Source organism: Chanodichthys erythropterus, chromosome 1, assembly GCF_024489055.1.
Source record: "Chanodichthys erythropterus isolate Z2021 chromosome 1, ASM2448905v1, whole genome shotgun sequence".
NCBI classification, from domain to species: Eukaryota; Metazoa; Chordata; class Actinopteri; order Cypriniformes; family Xenocyprididae; genus Chanodichthys; species Chanodichthys erythropterus.
In genome coordinates, this window is record NC_090221.1 from 3,783,751 (window position 1) to 3,801,247 (window position 17,497).

Below are 17,497 nucleotides of genomic sequence, written 5' to 3' on the forward strand. Positions count from 1 at the left end.
ATTCATCACTGAGGTGCAGATTTAGTCGCAGATTTTGATTACAGATTTAGTAAACAGCGCAAGCGGCTCATGAAGGAACACCAACTGACTAAACGACATGCTCATTTAACCAGAATATCTTGAATGTTTCAGTCTCATCCTATTTAGTCTATGATATTGCATGTGAATATAGTCACAGTTATTGACCTTGGTGTCATCTTGTCATAGTCATGAAAAAAAGGTTGTTGACGAACATACTTTGTCATACTTTTCGTTAACAAATTAACTTCACCCACCCTGATAGAGCTGCATGATTTGCGCCTGTAAGCCTGCAGGGATGACGGGCTCGGGGAGCTCCTGCAGGAAGAGGCGTAGCAGGCTGACGGCAGATGCCAGGTCGGCCTCTTTCTCCAGATTCACTTCAACGCCGCTGTCGTAGCGCTGCCTGAGCCATTCCACGCGTTCTGCGTTCCCATTGACTAGAAACAGACCCAGGTGCAGCCCTCCTACAAAACACAAACACACACATCACTAAGAGAAACATGCTCACAAAACAATGTATATAAATAGAAGAGACTTTAATTGCTAAATCACTGCACAGAGCAGCTGACTAAGCGGAGCAGTTGCTTGTTAAACTCGTAATCCCTTTAGTCAGATCTGTTAGCACGATAACATCAGCTATGTTCTCTCTGTCTGCCAATGAAGCTAATGAAACAGTCCTGCTTTTTAAAAATAACATATATATATATATATATACACACACACACACACACACACACAGAACTAGTTTACATTCTCAGCCCAAATGTTTTGAATAAAACCAATAATGGATCTTTTTTTACGGCTGACTTCTTGACTAAAGCACTTTTAAAACAAACTACGGATTTTTGCCAGATCAGATCAGAAGCTCCACTGGCAAATAAGCATTAGCTGGTCTGTCTCAGTTCCCATCCCTGGAGCTCTGTGTGTGTATATAAGAGTCTACACCGCATAAGGGGAAGCCACCGCCGTCGCTCACTGTTATGTCTAAATTAGCCTCAGAACAAAAACATCCTTCCAAAATGAAAAAGTGGAGGAGAAATGTCAGTATGCTGAACTCACAGAGGAAGAGCTGGTGTTTGGAAACAACAGCGGCAGCTAAACCCCTTTCAAGGTCTTAACAACCCTGCCAACATATTTTCAACATCCTGCCTGTGCTAGAGTTTAAACATTAGGCTGCCGTCCTCAATGTCTTTAAAAGGCAAAAAATTAATTACAAATATATTCACAGTCTGCTTGATATGTGAGCACTTTCATACCAGTAGTTGAAAAACAGTAAAACGTAAAAGACTTGGCATTTATATATCAACATGCAGATGATAATTAATAGGTGAAAGACTGTGATGATATACTGTCATTATAAAAGCTCCAGGCTGAATAATGTTCCTCTTTTCACTTTTGACTGTATTATTACAAAATCAAAGGAAGTACATCTTTTATCAGGGAGTTCAAAGAGGCCACTCCTATCATACAGAGCAAACAACATTTTTGGCTTTATCAGATAAAAACATCAAGCTCTGCAAGCTCTTTTTATATTTCTTAAATAAGCAGGAGTTGTTACAACATTTATGTAGAATCTATCCACACAAGTTTATTATTATTTAAGATGCTTTTTTGATCCTATATACTCGTTAAATAACCTTGTTGCAGGTTTATGACTACTTTAAAGTTTTGTTTTTTTTAAGTGAAAAAGTTTGTTGTATGTTTTAAGTGTCTTTAAAAGAAGTATCTTCTGCTCACATTAAAACATTTTAATTTTAATTTGCTTTCTATTTTAATATATTTTAAAATGTAATTTATTCTGGTGATCAAAGCTGAATTTTCAGCATCATTACTCCAGTCTTCAGCGTCACACGGTCCTTCAGAAATCATTCTAATATGATGATTTGCTGCTCATAACATTTTTGATTATTATTAGGGGTGTAAATTGGACAGTTCATCACGATACGATATGATATCGATTTCTGTCAGCCAGTGATATGAGACTTGCCAATACCTCAAAAAAATTACACGATACGATTACGATTTGATTCGATTCAGGACTATATCGATCGATTTATCGATATTTAGATATTATGTGCCAGGTTTATACAACGAGTTATATTTTTATTAACTCACAACCAAAATTGATAACATGAACTTTTTTATTAAATATTATTTTTTTATAGTATTATTTTTAAAAAAAGTATTAATTTTTTATTATTATTATTATTATTATTATTAATAATACACACCCTCTATCCTAATTGGGACATTTACAACAAAAAATACAGTTTTTTTTAAATAAATAAAAATAAATTACGTTCATTTATGACGATAAAATAAATCAAGCTTATGATGGATGGCAACAGTTTACAAATAACGTGGGATTTCTTTGCCTGCCCATCTGCTTTCAGAAATACAAAATGTTTCCAAACCGGAAATGCGGACGTTACGTGAGGTTGTGGAGGGTGTCAAAATAAAGGTACCTCATATCGATATTATAAATGTGGCATCGATGCATCATATCATTAGACGTTTGATCGATGCATCGATCCATATCGATGTATCGTTACACCCCTAATTATTATCAATGTTGAAAAGAGTAGAAACTATGATACATTTGATGAATAGAAAGTTCAAAAGAACAGCATTTATTTGAAACAGAAATTTTTTCTAACATTATAACTGTCTTTACTATCACTTTTGATTAATTTTAAGCATTGTTTCTGAATAAGAGTACTAATTTAATAAATTACTAAGCCTAGACTTTTGAATGGTAATGTATATTTGAAAAACAAATTGATTCAGTAGTTATAATGCTTCTAAAGTTAAAAATTACCTAAATTATGGTATGGTAATTAAATGTGATTGTAAAAGAATCACGACCACAACAATTTCCAACTCTCTGGATATTGTCATCTACATTTCAAGTCAGAGCTGAACATATATTTACACACACACACACACACACACACACACATATATACATATATATATACATATATATATATATATATATATATATATATATATATATATATATATATATATATATATATATATATATATATATATATATATATATATATATATATATATATATATATATATATATATATATATATATATATCTTTTCTAAATGTTAACTTTTTTGTCTAAATGGGTCAAAATTAACCTAAAACCATGATTCAATTAGCAAATATGATTAAATTTGTTCTTATCCCTGGATGGTCGGTTGCTATAAAGCTGCTATTGACTACAGCTAAAAACAAATAAATAAAGGACAGAAAGAAAGCATCATAAATCATCAGGGTCTCCCCTCACTCACCGTGCTCTTCAATGTATTCTACGATGCTCCTGACCAGTAGGGGGACCTCATGTCCTGGTTGCCCACTGTGCTGCACCTCCTCCAGGGGGATCCCAAACACTCTGGCCGTGCTGAGGGAGTCGCTGAGGGAAGTAGAGAGGCTCTTCCTCATCGCCTCCACAGCCTGGCTGCTTCAGTCCGTCTGCACAGAGATGGCGAGAACAAGGTCACGTCGGCTGGCCGACTCGTCACCTCCCTGTACAAACACGCTATCATGGGTGGGGAGTGGACTTGAACATCAAACTCCGGACAACAAGAACAAAACAAACTGAAAATTGGAGCGGGACCTCTCCCATCACGGAAGAGAACGTTCTTATCATGTGTGAGTGTAGAGATGAGGAGAGCGTAAGCAAGTAGAGCGACTGTCACGTGCAAAGATCGTCAGATGCGGCACGCCGATTCTGATGATGGTAGCAGGTGGCTGCCATCAACATGCAAATGCAGTCACAAACCATACTGTCACAGTGCACAAGCTGTTAATGTTGTAAAAGGGATAAAAAAATCTACGACTGGATCTGATTAGTGTTCAGTATGTTTAGAAATGCACACAATCTGAACGTGATTTGTGAAGACAGCTGATGTCTTCATGACAACAGCAGCTGGTCTCACATCATTTTAGTTTTAATTGCAACTACATAAAGAAGAATTTCACAAGACAATAGTGATACACTTCTTGTCTCACCTTGTTGTACAAACTCCCAGAAGTTCACTTTATCTCCTGCTCCACTCACAAGTAGTAAAGGAAATATTCATCTATGGTTGCTTCAGGTTGTGGCAGAAGATGAGCCTGTAGTTCCTCATTGACGGACCGCAAATCCTGTTCAGGACGTTAGTGGTTAAGCTAGAGGAAATAAAACACACAAGATAACAGCAGCATCAGCAAATGCATTAAAATGGAAATAATCCCTCTGATTAATATTAGCTGGGCCAAATTTACAAACCACTTATTCAGTTATTGGACATCGGCGATCTGAAAAACGAACTTTAAATCTCAATTAGGAGGAAAAACAGCGAGCAATCTGCTCACCCCGTTGCATATGGCATCACATGAACAGCATTTAATACTAAGTGGAATTTTAATCCAAACAAGGTTTCCAATCATGCTACTGAGAGCCTTGATGCTTCACTTTCATTTTTTCTTGAAAATGGAATGTTAATGAATGTTCCAAGCATTTCCACGGATTCCAAGTAACATAATTAGATTACTTTTTCAAGTAACAAATAATGCATTACTCTTCAATTTACAACAAAATATCTGAGTTACCTTTTCAAATAGGTAATGCAAGTTTGCTTTCCCATTTACTGTCCCCATGTTGAGAGGAATCGTGAGCAAGTGCAGAGGCGTTGTGTGGGCTGTGTGAACACGATCTTATTGTAGTTCTAGACCAGTGGTTCCCAAACCTGTCCTCGGAGGACCCCCAGCGCTGCACATTTTGTATGTCGCCCTGACACACCTACTTCAGGTCTCTACTAATGAGCTGACGAGTTGAATCAGGTGTGTTAGATGAAAGAGACATCCAAAATGTGCAGTGCTGAGGGTCCTCCAGGACTGGTTTGGGAACCACCGTTCTGGACTAAATGTGAGCAGGCATTTACGCATCTCATTTGCACAAAAACAGATTCAGTATTCCTCAAAATTAATAAAAATTGTGAAATGCAATAATTAAATGTCATATAATTTAAATATACTTTAAGTATTTAATCTCATTTTATCAAGCTGCTGCTGACCTTCGATGATCCAATTTAGCCGCACTAATAAGCAAAAATGACTTTAGTTAAACATCACTTTTGTGTTTCTTTTTTTTTGCTGAAGAAAAAGTGTTGAACTTTTTTCTCCTGTGATCCAGAATGTCAGCACAGCTGAAAGGTTTGTTTGAGCTGCACCCTCTACTTTACAGACGTGAATTTGCATTTCCTTCAGCCTGAGGCATATTTGTTTAATTTTTGGTGTGAAAGGGTCTTGCATTTGCCAAAAATATTACTTTTTTGTTATTAAAAACAAACAAGTAAGCCCAGCCTTACGCAAAAGTAGGTAACGTATTACTTTCCATAAAAAGTAATGCAATTAGTTACTTTTTTAGGGAGTAATGCAACATTGTAGTGCATTACTTTTAAAAGCAACTTTCCTCAAAACTGGTTCTATGAGTATAAACCAGGAAATAAAAAATTCAAAAATATCACACAAACTGTTTAAAAGTTTGGGGTTGGTAAGACTTTTTAAAAAATGTTTTTGAACAAAGTCTGACCAAGGCAGCATTTATTTGATCAAAAATACAATAAAAGTATTAATACAGCAAAATATTATTACCATTTGAAATAACTGTTTCCTATTTCAATATATTATTACTCCAGTCTTCAGTGTCACATGATCCTTCAGAAATCATTCTAATATGCTGATTTGCTGCTAAAGAGACAGATCTTATTATCAATGTTGAAAACATTTGTGCTGCTTAATATTTTTGGAAACCATGATAAGTTTTTTCAGGATTCTTTGATGAATAGAAAGTTCAAAAGAACAGTATTTGATATAGAAATATTTTGTAATTATTATAAAAAAAAAAAAAAAAAAAAAAAAAAGCACCTTTTCTGAATAAAAGTATTAATTTCTTTTAAAAAACAAGCAAACTTTTGATAAGTACTATACCTCAACTCCATCTACACAATATCTTCCAGGATGAACCCTCTGAAATGTATACACCCTGTTACAGTTCATTACCTGTACTATCACTTACACAAATGACTTTTTGAGATGTTAAGAGCATTTTCACTGTGCCAAATCACAGACCTCTTTACCACTTTAGACACGACTAGCTGCCCGACACCAGGCATGTGGAACAGGAACAAAATGTCCCGAAAACGAATGATGTGTGAATCAATCCCTAACAGCAGATGTCTTAGTTTGCAGACAATTGAGACTAGATGTGCTTCTAATCCCACATATCACACATGATGACCTTTCGCTCACAATGTTCCCCATTGTTGGAGAAGCTAAACGTGGCTCAGCACTTAGACTGTTAGTCTCAGTCCTCAGAGCTCTGGAGAACACATAAAGAAACGATACTGGAATTTTCTGCAGGCAAATCTCTCAGCATCTCCCTGGTGACATGATGTTTGCAAAGCTTAGTTGTCTCACTATGGTTACTGCTTACTTGGCGTCACAAGGAGGGTTTGTAGACCCAGTATGCCATAGATACACAAAGAGCGGCTTCAAACATTCCAGAACATTCCCTAAAACAATAGCGTCCTGAAGATGACCTAACAAGGAGATTATCTGCCCACTTACAGCACAAAGGTCAAATCTCAACTGCCAATGATTAATTAATAACTGTGGATATCTTTATAAAGATGTGCAATTAGGAGGATCTCAAGGTTAAAATAAAACTAGATCCAAGCATTCTCCCTGTAATTGAGGCAAAGCACTTTATTGTAGGTGGTACCTGGCAATCAGTGGTACTGGACTGAATGCAATTATTCAAATTCTGATATACAACTCTTTATGGCACTAGCAGTAAAAATCCTTGATAGCCAATTTTACAATATTGCAAGGTAACTCTGCATTAAAATTCTAGTTGTTATTTCTCTTCTACATATTTGAATGCAATTCAACCTCAAACTACATAAAACTCCTTTTAAACTTGTTTTGAACCAGCAGTGATAATCTATTGAAATTAGGGCTGCAAGATTATGACAAAAATCATAACTGTCGATTATTTCCGTGAAATTGTATTTGTCATTATTAATTATGATTATTACAATTACATTGGATGTTGTTTTGAATAGCTTTATACCATTGTTTGAAGCAAATGCAAGCCATATATTTATGTAAAAATAAAAAACAAGCTGAAAACGCTCTTCCTACATTTTTTTATTGCTTTTCTATAGCATTAAGCATCAAATGTCAACTATGCATTGGTTTGTTTTTTCTTTAAATAATAATAATAATAATAAAAGTAAAACATATACATATTATTATTATTATTATTATTATTCAAATAATAATAATAATAATAATAATAATAATAATAATAGGGGCTTTTGCACCATATTAGGGGCTTCGCACCGGAGGAACTTTTTCATAGTTCCTAGAACTATTGGCCAGAGTACCCAGATTTTGGCATGTTCGCACCACAGGAACTAGGAATGATTTTAGTTCTAGGAACTCCTTTGGGGGAAATAAATTAGCTCCTACTTTAGAAGGGGCTTTTGTACCGAATAGTTCTAGGAACTCAGTAATAAGAAATAGCCACTAGGATAGTTCCCCGGGAACTAATTTCTCCCCCGGGCCATGTTATTGGTTGCATTCACATGGGGAATGGGAACTCTGAAGCGGCCGAGTGCAGTGTTTTTAAGCATGGCATTTACAAACGCTAAAAAACGGTGGATGAAGGATGCTGTGATCGCCGCTATGTTTGTTGTGTGTCGTAGATTTCATGATAATGGAGATGGATTTACACATAATCTATTTACCTATCTATGTTCTTTTCTCAGCCTTGATGATATGGATTACTGAAAGTTGTCATAGGAGATTTCGTCTCTTAGCCCCAATTTTTGTTATTTCAGTCGCGTAAATTGTGCGTTTACTTTCCATCTCCATTATCACGAAACCCACTACACACAACAAACATAGCTCCGATCATGGCATCCTCCAGCCACCGTTTTTTTTTTTTAGCATTTGTAAATGCAGCGCTTAAAGACGCCGTTCTCTGACACTTCAGAGTTACTATTCCCGGTGCGAATGCAACCAGGAACATGGCCCAGGGGAGAAATCAGTTCTCGGGGAACTATCCAAGTGGCTATTTCCTATAACTGAGTTCCTAGAACTATTCGGTGTGAAAGCCCCTATTGTTCTAGGAACTTAGTTCTAGGAAATAGCCACCAGGGTGGTTCCTAGAGAACTTATGTTCCCCTAGGGCCATTTTCCTGGTTGCACTCGCACCGCCAGTAGGAGCTCTGAAGTGTAAACTGTGCTTGTTTTGACTTTTATTTTGACAGCGCTGAGAACAGCTCAGACAGAGCCTGAGCACACAGTGCTTGCATTCTCGGTCTTCATTCGTTTATGATCTTTTTAGCTGTCCTGTCTAATACATTATTATACAAAGAAAGTGGTATATGAAAAAGTACTAGCTTTTGCCGTGTGATTGATGCCCAATGTCGCTAGTTGAGCAGAAATACATAATTATACATTATTACATAATTATGTTTCCTTTCACATGGTCCGTGCTGGATTTTCTTAGCACAAGTTTGAGAGATCCATTCATCACCGTTTTCCATGTTTATAGAGTTAGTTCGTGAAGTAAATATATAGGCTGTGTACATAGTTTTTTAAAAATGGTGGGTGCTGGTGTTTTGTGTCTATTCGACCAATCAGCGTAGACTTGTGTCACTTGTAGTTCCTTTTGTGTCGAGTTAGACCTTTTGAACTCTGAAGTAGTCGTAATTCGTCTCTCTCAATGTAACATGCTCTAAACACACCTCTTAAGCACAGAGAATAATGTAAGTGGATATTTTTGTTGTAATCGCACCTTTGGATGAATACGAAATCATGGCATCCATAATCATAATCGCGATTAGAAATTCGATTAATTGTGCAGCCCTAACTGAAATATTTGCATATTGAATTGCAAATGGTTCTCTTTCTTTCATTTATTTGAATACTGAATCCATTTAGCCATCTATAGACCCCTTTAGACCGCAAAGACAGTGTTGCATTATGTATTGATTCCAGACAGAAAACAACATGCATTGAGTGTCATGACAACATCAGAGCACCTCTGATGCAGCACCAAAACTTAAAACTTAAACTTGAACACTATTCTACTGCTGTCTTCACAAATGAACATACAATATGATGTCGAAAAGGTCTCAGTGGCATGGATGATTCAGATTAGTTTTTCAGAGTGTGTCTTGTGTAATTATCAGAATCAGGTTTCAGTTTTGAAATGCGTCAGCAGGAGAAAGTAACTTAATATTAAGAAGCATAACAGGATAAACGCACAAATGACAAAAAACCCTGAGGCGATATGTCACAAAGTGCACGGGACATATCACGGATTGCATATAAGAAAAAGAAAGTTTCCCACCTTGTGCAGAAGCTGGATGGAGAGTCGTCATGTGACTTCAAAAACGCCATGTCGTTTTCAAGAATAAATCCTATCAAGCCTGACCATCACAGATAAGATCTGATCCACAAATAAATAAATACATAAATAAATCAGGACACGTATAAATTATTCATAAATAACCAGCTGGCCACACAACTGATGAGTCCTGACACTTAAAAGAACAACTTGAGCTTGTCTTTGACATTGACATTATTGATTAAGAGTCCTAGCTAGATATGCAGGGAATGGAAATTTCCAGAAGGTTATACTAAACCACTGGATGTTCAAGCGTAAAGTAAAAAGGCAGACTAGCAGTGTGGTGGTCCATGGCAACACTGAACGCTGCCCTAATCATTAGGATGGAAATAAGGGAAACTGCAAACTTAGCTGATCAGCTGACAATGTACTAAAGGGACTCAGTAAAGAGAGGTCAGCGATTAGAGATTAACTGCTTAAGACAAAAACTTCATTAAGCCTATGTCTGTCTTTGCTTGTGACCTATAAGACGTAGAGATGCAAAATAAATTCAGCAGTATTTATTAGGGGTGGTGAAAAAAATCGATTATTGATTAATCGCGAGTATGTTATGGACGAGTATGAATCGATTATTAAATTTTCAAAAATCGATTTTTTATTTATGTATTTATTTATTTTTTTTGCATTATTTTATTTTGTAAAAAATGTTAGACCGGGAGTTGAACGTCACGAACGCGCCCAGTTCCAGTTAGCAAGCGCGTGTAACGGCAGCCAGAGCAGGTGTGTAAAATGGAAGAACCAGGAACGAGCAACCAACCGATCCACCCAGCCAGGGGCGGACTGGCCATCTGTGTGATCTGGAGAATCACAGAACGGCCGGTACTCCAGGACGGCCGGCGGGCCGGCCCACCACCCACCGCCACGCACGCAGTCATCATCTGTTTTTTTTTCCCCACTAATCTGTTTCACACTCCAGTACTGTAGGGGGCAGCAATGCACCTTTAAGTTGGATGCCAGCTGCACTGACCGTGGCCGCCAAGTAAGCAGCAAAGACGTTAGATCAGTGGTCTCAAACTGCCGGCCCGCAACTGATCTCAAAAATAAAACATAATCCGGCCCGCTAAATTATTCTTATTCTTATTCTCTAGTTGCTACCTGTCTGATATGCAAAGAAAAAGTCGCCGTTCTAAGGGGCATTCACATATCGCTTCCGCGCCGCATTCTCCTTTCCAATGCGCTTTCGCTCCAGTGGCGTCTGTCGTTGCTATGCAACCATGAGCCGCGCTCTCAATCGCTTCTATTATGAGCGCGCCTGCCTAAATTACAGTAAAAGCACTCGACTTTAAGTCACAAGCGCCGATTTAAACCACCGAAACTTTTTCTTTACCTTGACATGTTTCGACTGCAACCTGCAGTCTTCCTCCACCTGAACACATTGTCTTTCTAGAAGAAAATTGTCCAATTTCTACAGTATGTTGGTTCTGATCCACTTCCTAAAGGAAATAAGCCTTTCATTTATTTGTTATTGTTTAGTTCAACTTGATGAGTCACAACACAATGTGATGTATTCATTTCTGTGTTCTACAGAACATAAGCTACATACAAATAATTCTGAAGTTATAACTACAAGACACAGAAAGTGCTTTGAGTTGTTGTTACTCAATGAAAGAGTTAAGTAATTCAGTAGCTTTTTTTTAATACTGCAATCACTTTGTAGTGTATTTTCGTTTACTGTTGTGAAATGGAAAATCAATAATCGCTAATCGAGAATCGTTAATAATCGAAAATCGACTGTAATCGAATCGGGACTTCAATAATCGTAATCGAATCGAATCGGGAAATCAGACAGATTAACCACCCCTAGTATTTATAGTATACAAAAGCAGTCAGTAGCTACTTTCACACTATGCAAATTATGATAAATTTGTTGGACACGTTTGCTGTTAACGCAATCAACGGCTTTTCTGGCGGCTTTCCAAAATACTAAGGCTGGGTATTGATACAGATGAGCTGATTTAATTTGATTCACAAGATCTCGATTCAATTCTTGATTCCAATATCGATACACAACTAAAACTCATTAATAAAAAAGAACAAAGATACAAATGGCTTTAAGGTTTTTCAGTTTGGTCTAACAGTAGTTTTCAGGTACAGAAATTGAATAAAGTAATCAAATGTAAAATTACACTGCATATAATCTTCACTGTACAAATTAAACAAAGGTTAATCCTTATTAAAGTTACAAAAAATTTATTCAGATAAGAGAGGGATTCTTTGTCATTTGTTTTGTAGTTTGATTAACATTAAAAACACAGACAGCAGCAGGAATATTAGGCTGCTGTCACTTTAAGAGCTGCACGGATCCAATATACTGATACACATGTTGTCTTTCTCTACTGCAGTGGTTCCCAAACTTTTTAGCATGGAGTACCCCCTGAAGGTATTACCATCCTTTTGCGTACCCCCTCTTCCACTTTGACTGCAGTCACACCTTTACCATTAAGGGACAATATTTGCCCCCTAAATTGATTTTCCAGTGCATTTTTTTACCTGAATAACTTTATCAAATAAACTGTTTTAAATAAAAAAAAAAATTCAATTGAGAAATGCAACTGATGCAATGATGGTAAAACTAAGTAAAACTTTTAAATATTAAACTAAAACCGCCAGTAGGTGGCAGCAAGTCACTGTTTTTATGAGTGAGTCATTGAGTCATTCATTCAGTAATGAAGCAAGTGGCTGTGAATGAATCATTGAATCACTGACTTTCACGATTCGTTCAAAGCTGCAGAATTGTTCGCGAAAAACAGATGTGTGTTGTAGTTCTGCTGTGGCTTTTGTCAGAACTATTATTTCATTGCAAAATAGAGTAAATACAGACAGTACTGTTTAAAATGTATTTTTTATTTTTTTACCTGTTGTATAATAATGTCACGTTTGCAGTCATGTGGATATTTGGGAACAATGCATTCTTGCTCGTTATCATCATACAAGAACTCACATAAAGACCTGTATGTTTTTGTATCGGAGAAACTTTGAGTCTTAAATCGAAATTAATCCATTATCCCCACTTTTACAAAGGTGTATATTGTCGAGAACGACAGTAATTTAGCGCGATTTAAGGCAGCAGATTCTGCACGCAATCTATCATATGCATGCTGCTTGTGAGGATACAGTCATTTTTGACTGCAAATGATGAGGTAATTTGATTAAATGTACTGGATTTATGACATTTTGGCAGTTAGAAATACATGCTCAAATTTTAATATTTTTTTAAGGTAGAATTAAATGAACTACCCATCATTTTGTTCGCGTACCCCCTTTTGTCACCTCAAGTACCCCAGTTTGGGAACCACTGCTCTACTGTTTACGTTCACTTAAGCCATAACCGACTGTTTACTAGGATACTCACTAATTTGGGCATTCTGAGATACACTTCTGTGAATTTGTCAGTTTAAGTGTAAGGAGACGTGAGAGACTCTCTTTTGCTAGTTTAACAACGGAAATAATGGTCACTGCACCAGGCACATGGTCCAAAAGGGTTGTACCTAGTCTCTTAGTGAGTCATTGGTGTGTTGCTATAAACCAATCAGAATGTCATCTCTCATTCCCTTTAAAGGCCAGATGTGCTTGCACCATGGCAGATTTGCTATTTACATGGTGGAATTTGCACATGGAAAGACTGTACGCTTCTCCAGAGAGGAATCCTTTTATTTTTAATATTTAAAAATGTTTGTGTGCTGCTGCACATCCCTGTGCATGTTGTGTACCCACCTATAGGTGCATATTACTAACGCGTCCTTTAAATTACAAAAAATAGTGCGACATTGACTTTAGACCAGGTTTTTGTTGGTCAATGGCGCAGTCGTTTTCAGTTCCTCAAAATAGCAACACGCCAACAATGCACCTGAACACACTTCATTTTTTCAGACCAGCATACCCATGGGTGAACAGATGGGCATGAGTGCATTTGCTATTTAAACAACGTGGCGCTGGACATGAAGATGATAACTGCTTGGGCTGAAACTAGCAAAAAATACTTGCGTTGCACCTGTCGTCGCACTGCATCAGGTGTATGATAGGGCCCATTATGCATTAAGCACATGCATAAATAATTACAGAAGAAAAGATTGATTCGTGGCTTTTGAGAATCGATGTCGAATCAACCACATTAAAAAAAAAAAATGATTAATCGAAAAATAGTTTAGTTATTTTTGCCCAGCCCTACAAAATACTGGTCAACTCTGAGAAAATGGTGCAGAAAATGGTGCAGCATTTAATGGAGTCACCTTCCTGAAGTACCCTTTCAAGGCGAGCAAAAACGCCATTAAGAATCTGCCCGTAATTTACCGGTAATTTTCCAAACATAAATATATATTGTGAAAAACCTTTCTGGAGATGCAGAAAAACTGTGAGTGGTGCTTACCATTGCTGTCGCAATGCTTGGGTGTTATAGGGGGTTGCAAGGTGTTGATGAGTTTAACTATGTGGTTTGTCAGCTGCTAATGTCAAGTCAGAAGAGCCCATCTCTAAGCCTCTATGATATTGTGGTCTCTAGATATGACTCTGGTCTCTTCTTCAACGAAGGTTTATGGGATTTTTTTGCCAGTTTCATGAACACAGGCTGACAAACACACAAGAAAGGGTTTTGTGTAGATTTCTTTAACGCAAATGGTTGTCACAGGGATTTCCATTCGAAAAAACTTTCTGTTCTCTAAATTTGCAAGTAATATTGAATAGGAAGACAAATGACAGTGGACACACCATTGCTTCACAATGTACCACAGTCACAATGACCAGATGATTATTATGCAACTACAACTAAAAGCTGAGGTCCATTTGACAAAAATAGGACGCAAGTATCAGGCTAATTTACAAAATGCAAATACTTCCTCAGGATGAACGACAAATGACGTAATTGTGCAGTTTCTGAGGAACTCACAGCATTGCATTTAGACAACACAGTGCTATCTTCCGCTTGAACCTGTTTTCAGTCGTGTAGCTCTTCTTCAGCTACGATTCCAAGCAAAAAGAAGAAATAAGCCATATCCTTAACAAAGCTAACAGGAAGCAAACTCAGACTTTCACTTTCGCTATCTGAAAAAAAAAATTCAAAGCAGCTCATCACATGACTGAGCTCACCATAGCAATAATCACTTAGTGCAATGTTCAAGATCTGATTTCAAAAATGATAATTCTGCTACTCTGTACAGTAAACTTATTATATGGCAATACAAATGAAAGCAGTTAACCGTAATCTAGCTCACAACCCATATGGTGCTCCAACTGCTCTCATGCCAGGCGGTTGGATGAATCTAAAGAGAGTCTGTCACTTCGAGAAGAGCCAAGCAGCAGCAGCAGCGCTGAAATCTCCTCAAGGACAGCTGGGTTTAGTGTAATCTGAACAAGACACGTTCAGCAGGTTTTAAAGGCCAGGTCACTTATCGCCATATCCACTATTGCTATAGTGGCTAAAAACCCAATGATAGCCATTGGCTATAAGCTAGTGCCCACTTTTCTGTTTTGGGAAGCTACAAGCAGCCTGGTTTCATGCTGATGTGAACGCAAAGGGTTTGTCTATTCTTTCAGACATCCTGTCCATGGCTCGTTGGGAGATCTGATGTGTTTGGTTTTGCTTGGCCTTGCTGCACTACAAAACAAGCGGATATCACAATAATCTATATCAACAGGAGGGATAATAGTCAATGAATTTGCTCTGTATCACTCACGTACGCCTGGAAAATTTATTTGGCTGACAAGGTCACAATCTAACATTGTCTTCATGGCAAACAAAGGATTGCTTGTGCATTACATTCTTATGCCTTTTCCAATTTTTCATGATTACTGGAAAAGGATTTTTAAGAAATTAAAAAGTGTTCGCACTCACAATAGCCATTTGTAGCTGACTGAATCTATGGGATATTCAACAAAATCTAGAATTAAACACGACTGTTTCAGGATTTTATGAATCTACATGACCTTTCAAGGCTGTAGCTGTTCATGTAATGTTGTAAAATGAACAATAATTGAGAAGTGCTTTGTGTTGAAGGGCAGGCAAAGGCAAAAAATAAATAAGGAAAAAATGGGCGGTTACAGGGTTTTCAAACTAGGCCTATATATATATATATATATATATATATATATATATATATATATATAAAATTTGATTAAAATAAACAAATGATAATCTAATTTATTAAAATAAGAAAAATTACTAAATGAACAATAGAATGCTATGATTAGTTTTCTTAATAGAAACTAAGTATTTTATAGAAACTAAATATAATATTTAGACATATTTTAGACCAAATTTAGGGTCATATTTGGCATCTAAAATATTGAAAACCTCTGATCTGTTATTCAATCGCTACAAACCCACATGCAAACTTTATATAACATCCACTGGTTTGAATATTTGATTCTTCTAAACTCGAAATGAAATACAAATTCTACATTTTAACATTAAAAATCACCTGTTTATACAACTCGAACAAGGCCAACAAATCATTTGAATAATTAATCTATTATTAAACAACACAATCCCCCTCAGCTGCTGTTCCAGAAACAGCTCTATACAGGATTCAAGTTTCACATCCCAATTAAACGAAACTGAAGCTATTTTAGGACGTCGACGGCCAAGAGCACTCCTTTATTTCAGATGACATGCTTAGGTATATTTATTTGTTTTGTATAGACAAGATGTGATTCTGACAGTTACAGGTTGAACCTTCAGCTGTCAACAATTTCACCCAACTTATAGCAGCAGCATCTTCTAGCAAGAAAAAAAGATAAATTTACAATCGCAAAGGAAGCAAATCCACAAAAAAAACAAAAAAAAAACTGATGCAGCTTTGTTTGTGCTTATTGCCTTCACAAAGCACACCAAACACGAAAGAATAAGCAGCATTTATTATTCTCATTAATAATAATTAAATAAACGTCTTTCTACGCTATCGCGCTAGCATCATAGCTTAGCACTGTCAACGTTATTATCCCTGCAGCCGCACACATCAGTCAAGGCAGAAAACAGCTTTAAATCCACAACACGGACATTTTATGCACATTAAATTGAGGCAGAAATTAATTAAACATGTAAAGTATGAAATACAAACATCATACGACAGCAAAAGAGAGCGAAAATCAATAACTTGATAGAAATACACGATGAGGCGATCCCTCAGCTGGCTAACGAGACAGCTAGCATCCGCTAAAGTCATTCCATCGAAACCATCCGCACTTACCAGGTCAAACCAGACGATAAACGACACCAAATCGAATAATTTTACTAGTCCCTGGTCCAAAGGAGGCGATATGAATGCTGATAATGACGGAGACTAGCTACAGTGTTCAACTGGCATGGCCAGTTTTAAAGTGAATAGTTGGTTCGGTGGAATGGAGACAGTGTTGGTTACACACCCACAGCGATGCCAAAAACACACTGACCCCGCCTCTCTCTCTCTCTCTCTCTCTCTCTCTCTCTCTCAGTATCTCCTCAGCATTCTTTTCTCACACTCTCAGTTTTCCAGAATATTCCATTGCATTACTTTATATTTATTTCAACCTGTGTCGCTATTATCTTAGATGTCAGACTGAGCATAGATAGAAACATCATAGTATAGGCTCATAAAAAGTCACTTTATACTTTCATACAAGTGGCATACAAATCTGTTGTTTAACCTGTTGTTTAACCCCACTTTTTTATAGACAAGAAAATGCACTATCCAAACTAGTTCACCCAAAAATGAAAATTCTGTCATTAATTACTCACTCTCATGTCGTTCCACACCCGTAAGACCTTTAATCTTCGGAACACAAATTTAGATATTTTTGTTGAAATCCGATGGCTCAGTGAGGCCTGCATAGCCAGCAATGACATTTCCTCTCTCAAGATCCATAACGGTACTAAAAACACATTTAAATCAGTTCATGTGAATACAGTGGTTCAATATTAATATTATAAAGCGACAAGAATATTTTTGGTGCGCCAAAAAAACAAAATAACCACTTATATAGTGATGGCCGATTTCAAAACACTGCTTCATTAATCATCGG

The 17,497-nt window shown here is 36.9% G+C and overlaps 1 protein-coding gene across 4 annotated transcripts in view; it reads right to left on the bottom strand.

Moving 5' to 3' along the window:
* The window catches only part of fam13b (family with sequence similarity 13 member B), a 62,602-nt gene extending 45,738 nt beyond the window's left edge, over nt 1-16,864 (bottom strand). For 3 of the 4 annotated variants that reach the window (XM_067385128.1, XM_067385136.1, XM_067385112.1), the window contains exons 1-5: nt 16,687-16,864; nt 9,449-9,547; nt 4,051-4,209; nt 3,330-3,510; nt 276-485 (exon numbers count right to left, since the gene is read on the bottom strand). In XM_067385128.1, coding sequence (XP_067241229.1) covers nt 276-485; nt 3,330-3,480 — 361 coding nt within the window. In that variant the 5' untranslated portion in view covers nt 3,481-3,510; nt 4,051-4,209; nt 9,449-9,547; nt 16,687-16,864. The remainder of the gene's footprint in view (nt 1-275; nt 486-3,329; nt 3,511-4,050; nt 4,210-9,448; nt 9,548-16,686) is intronic. The other variant, XM_067385120.1, reaches the window with a different exon arrangement.
* Between the last annotated feature and the right edge of the window lie 633 nt (nt 16,865-17,497).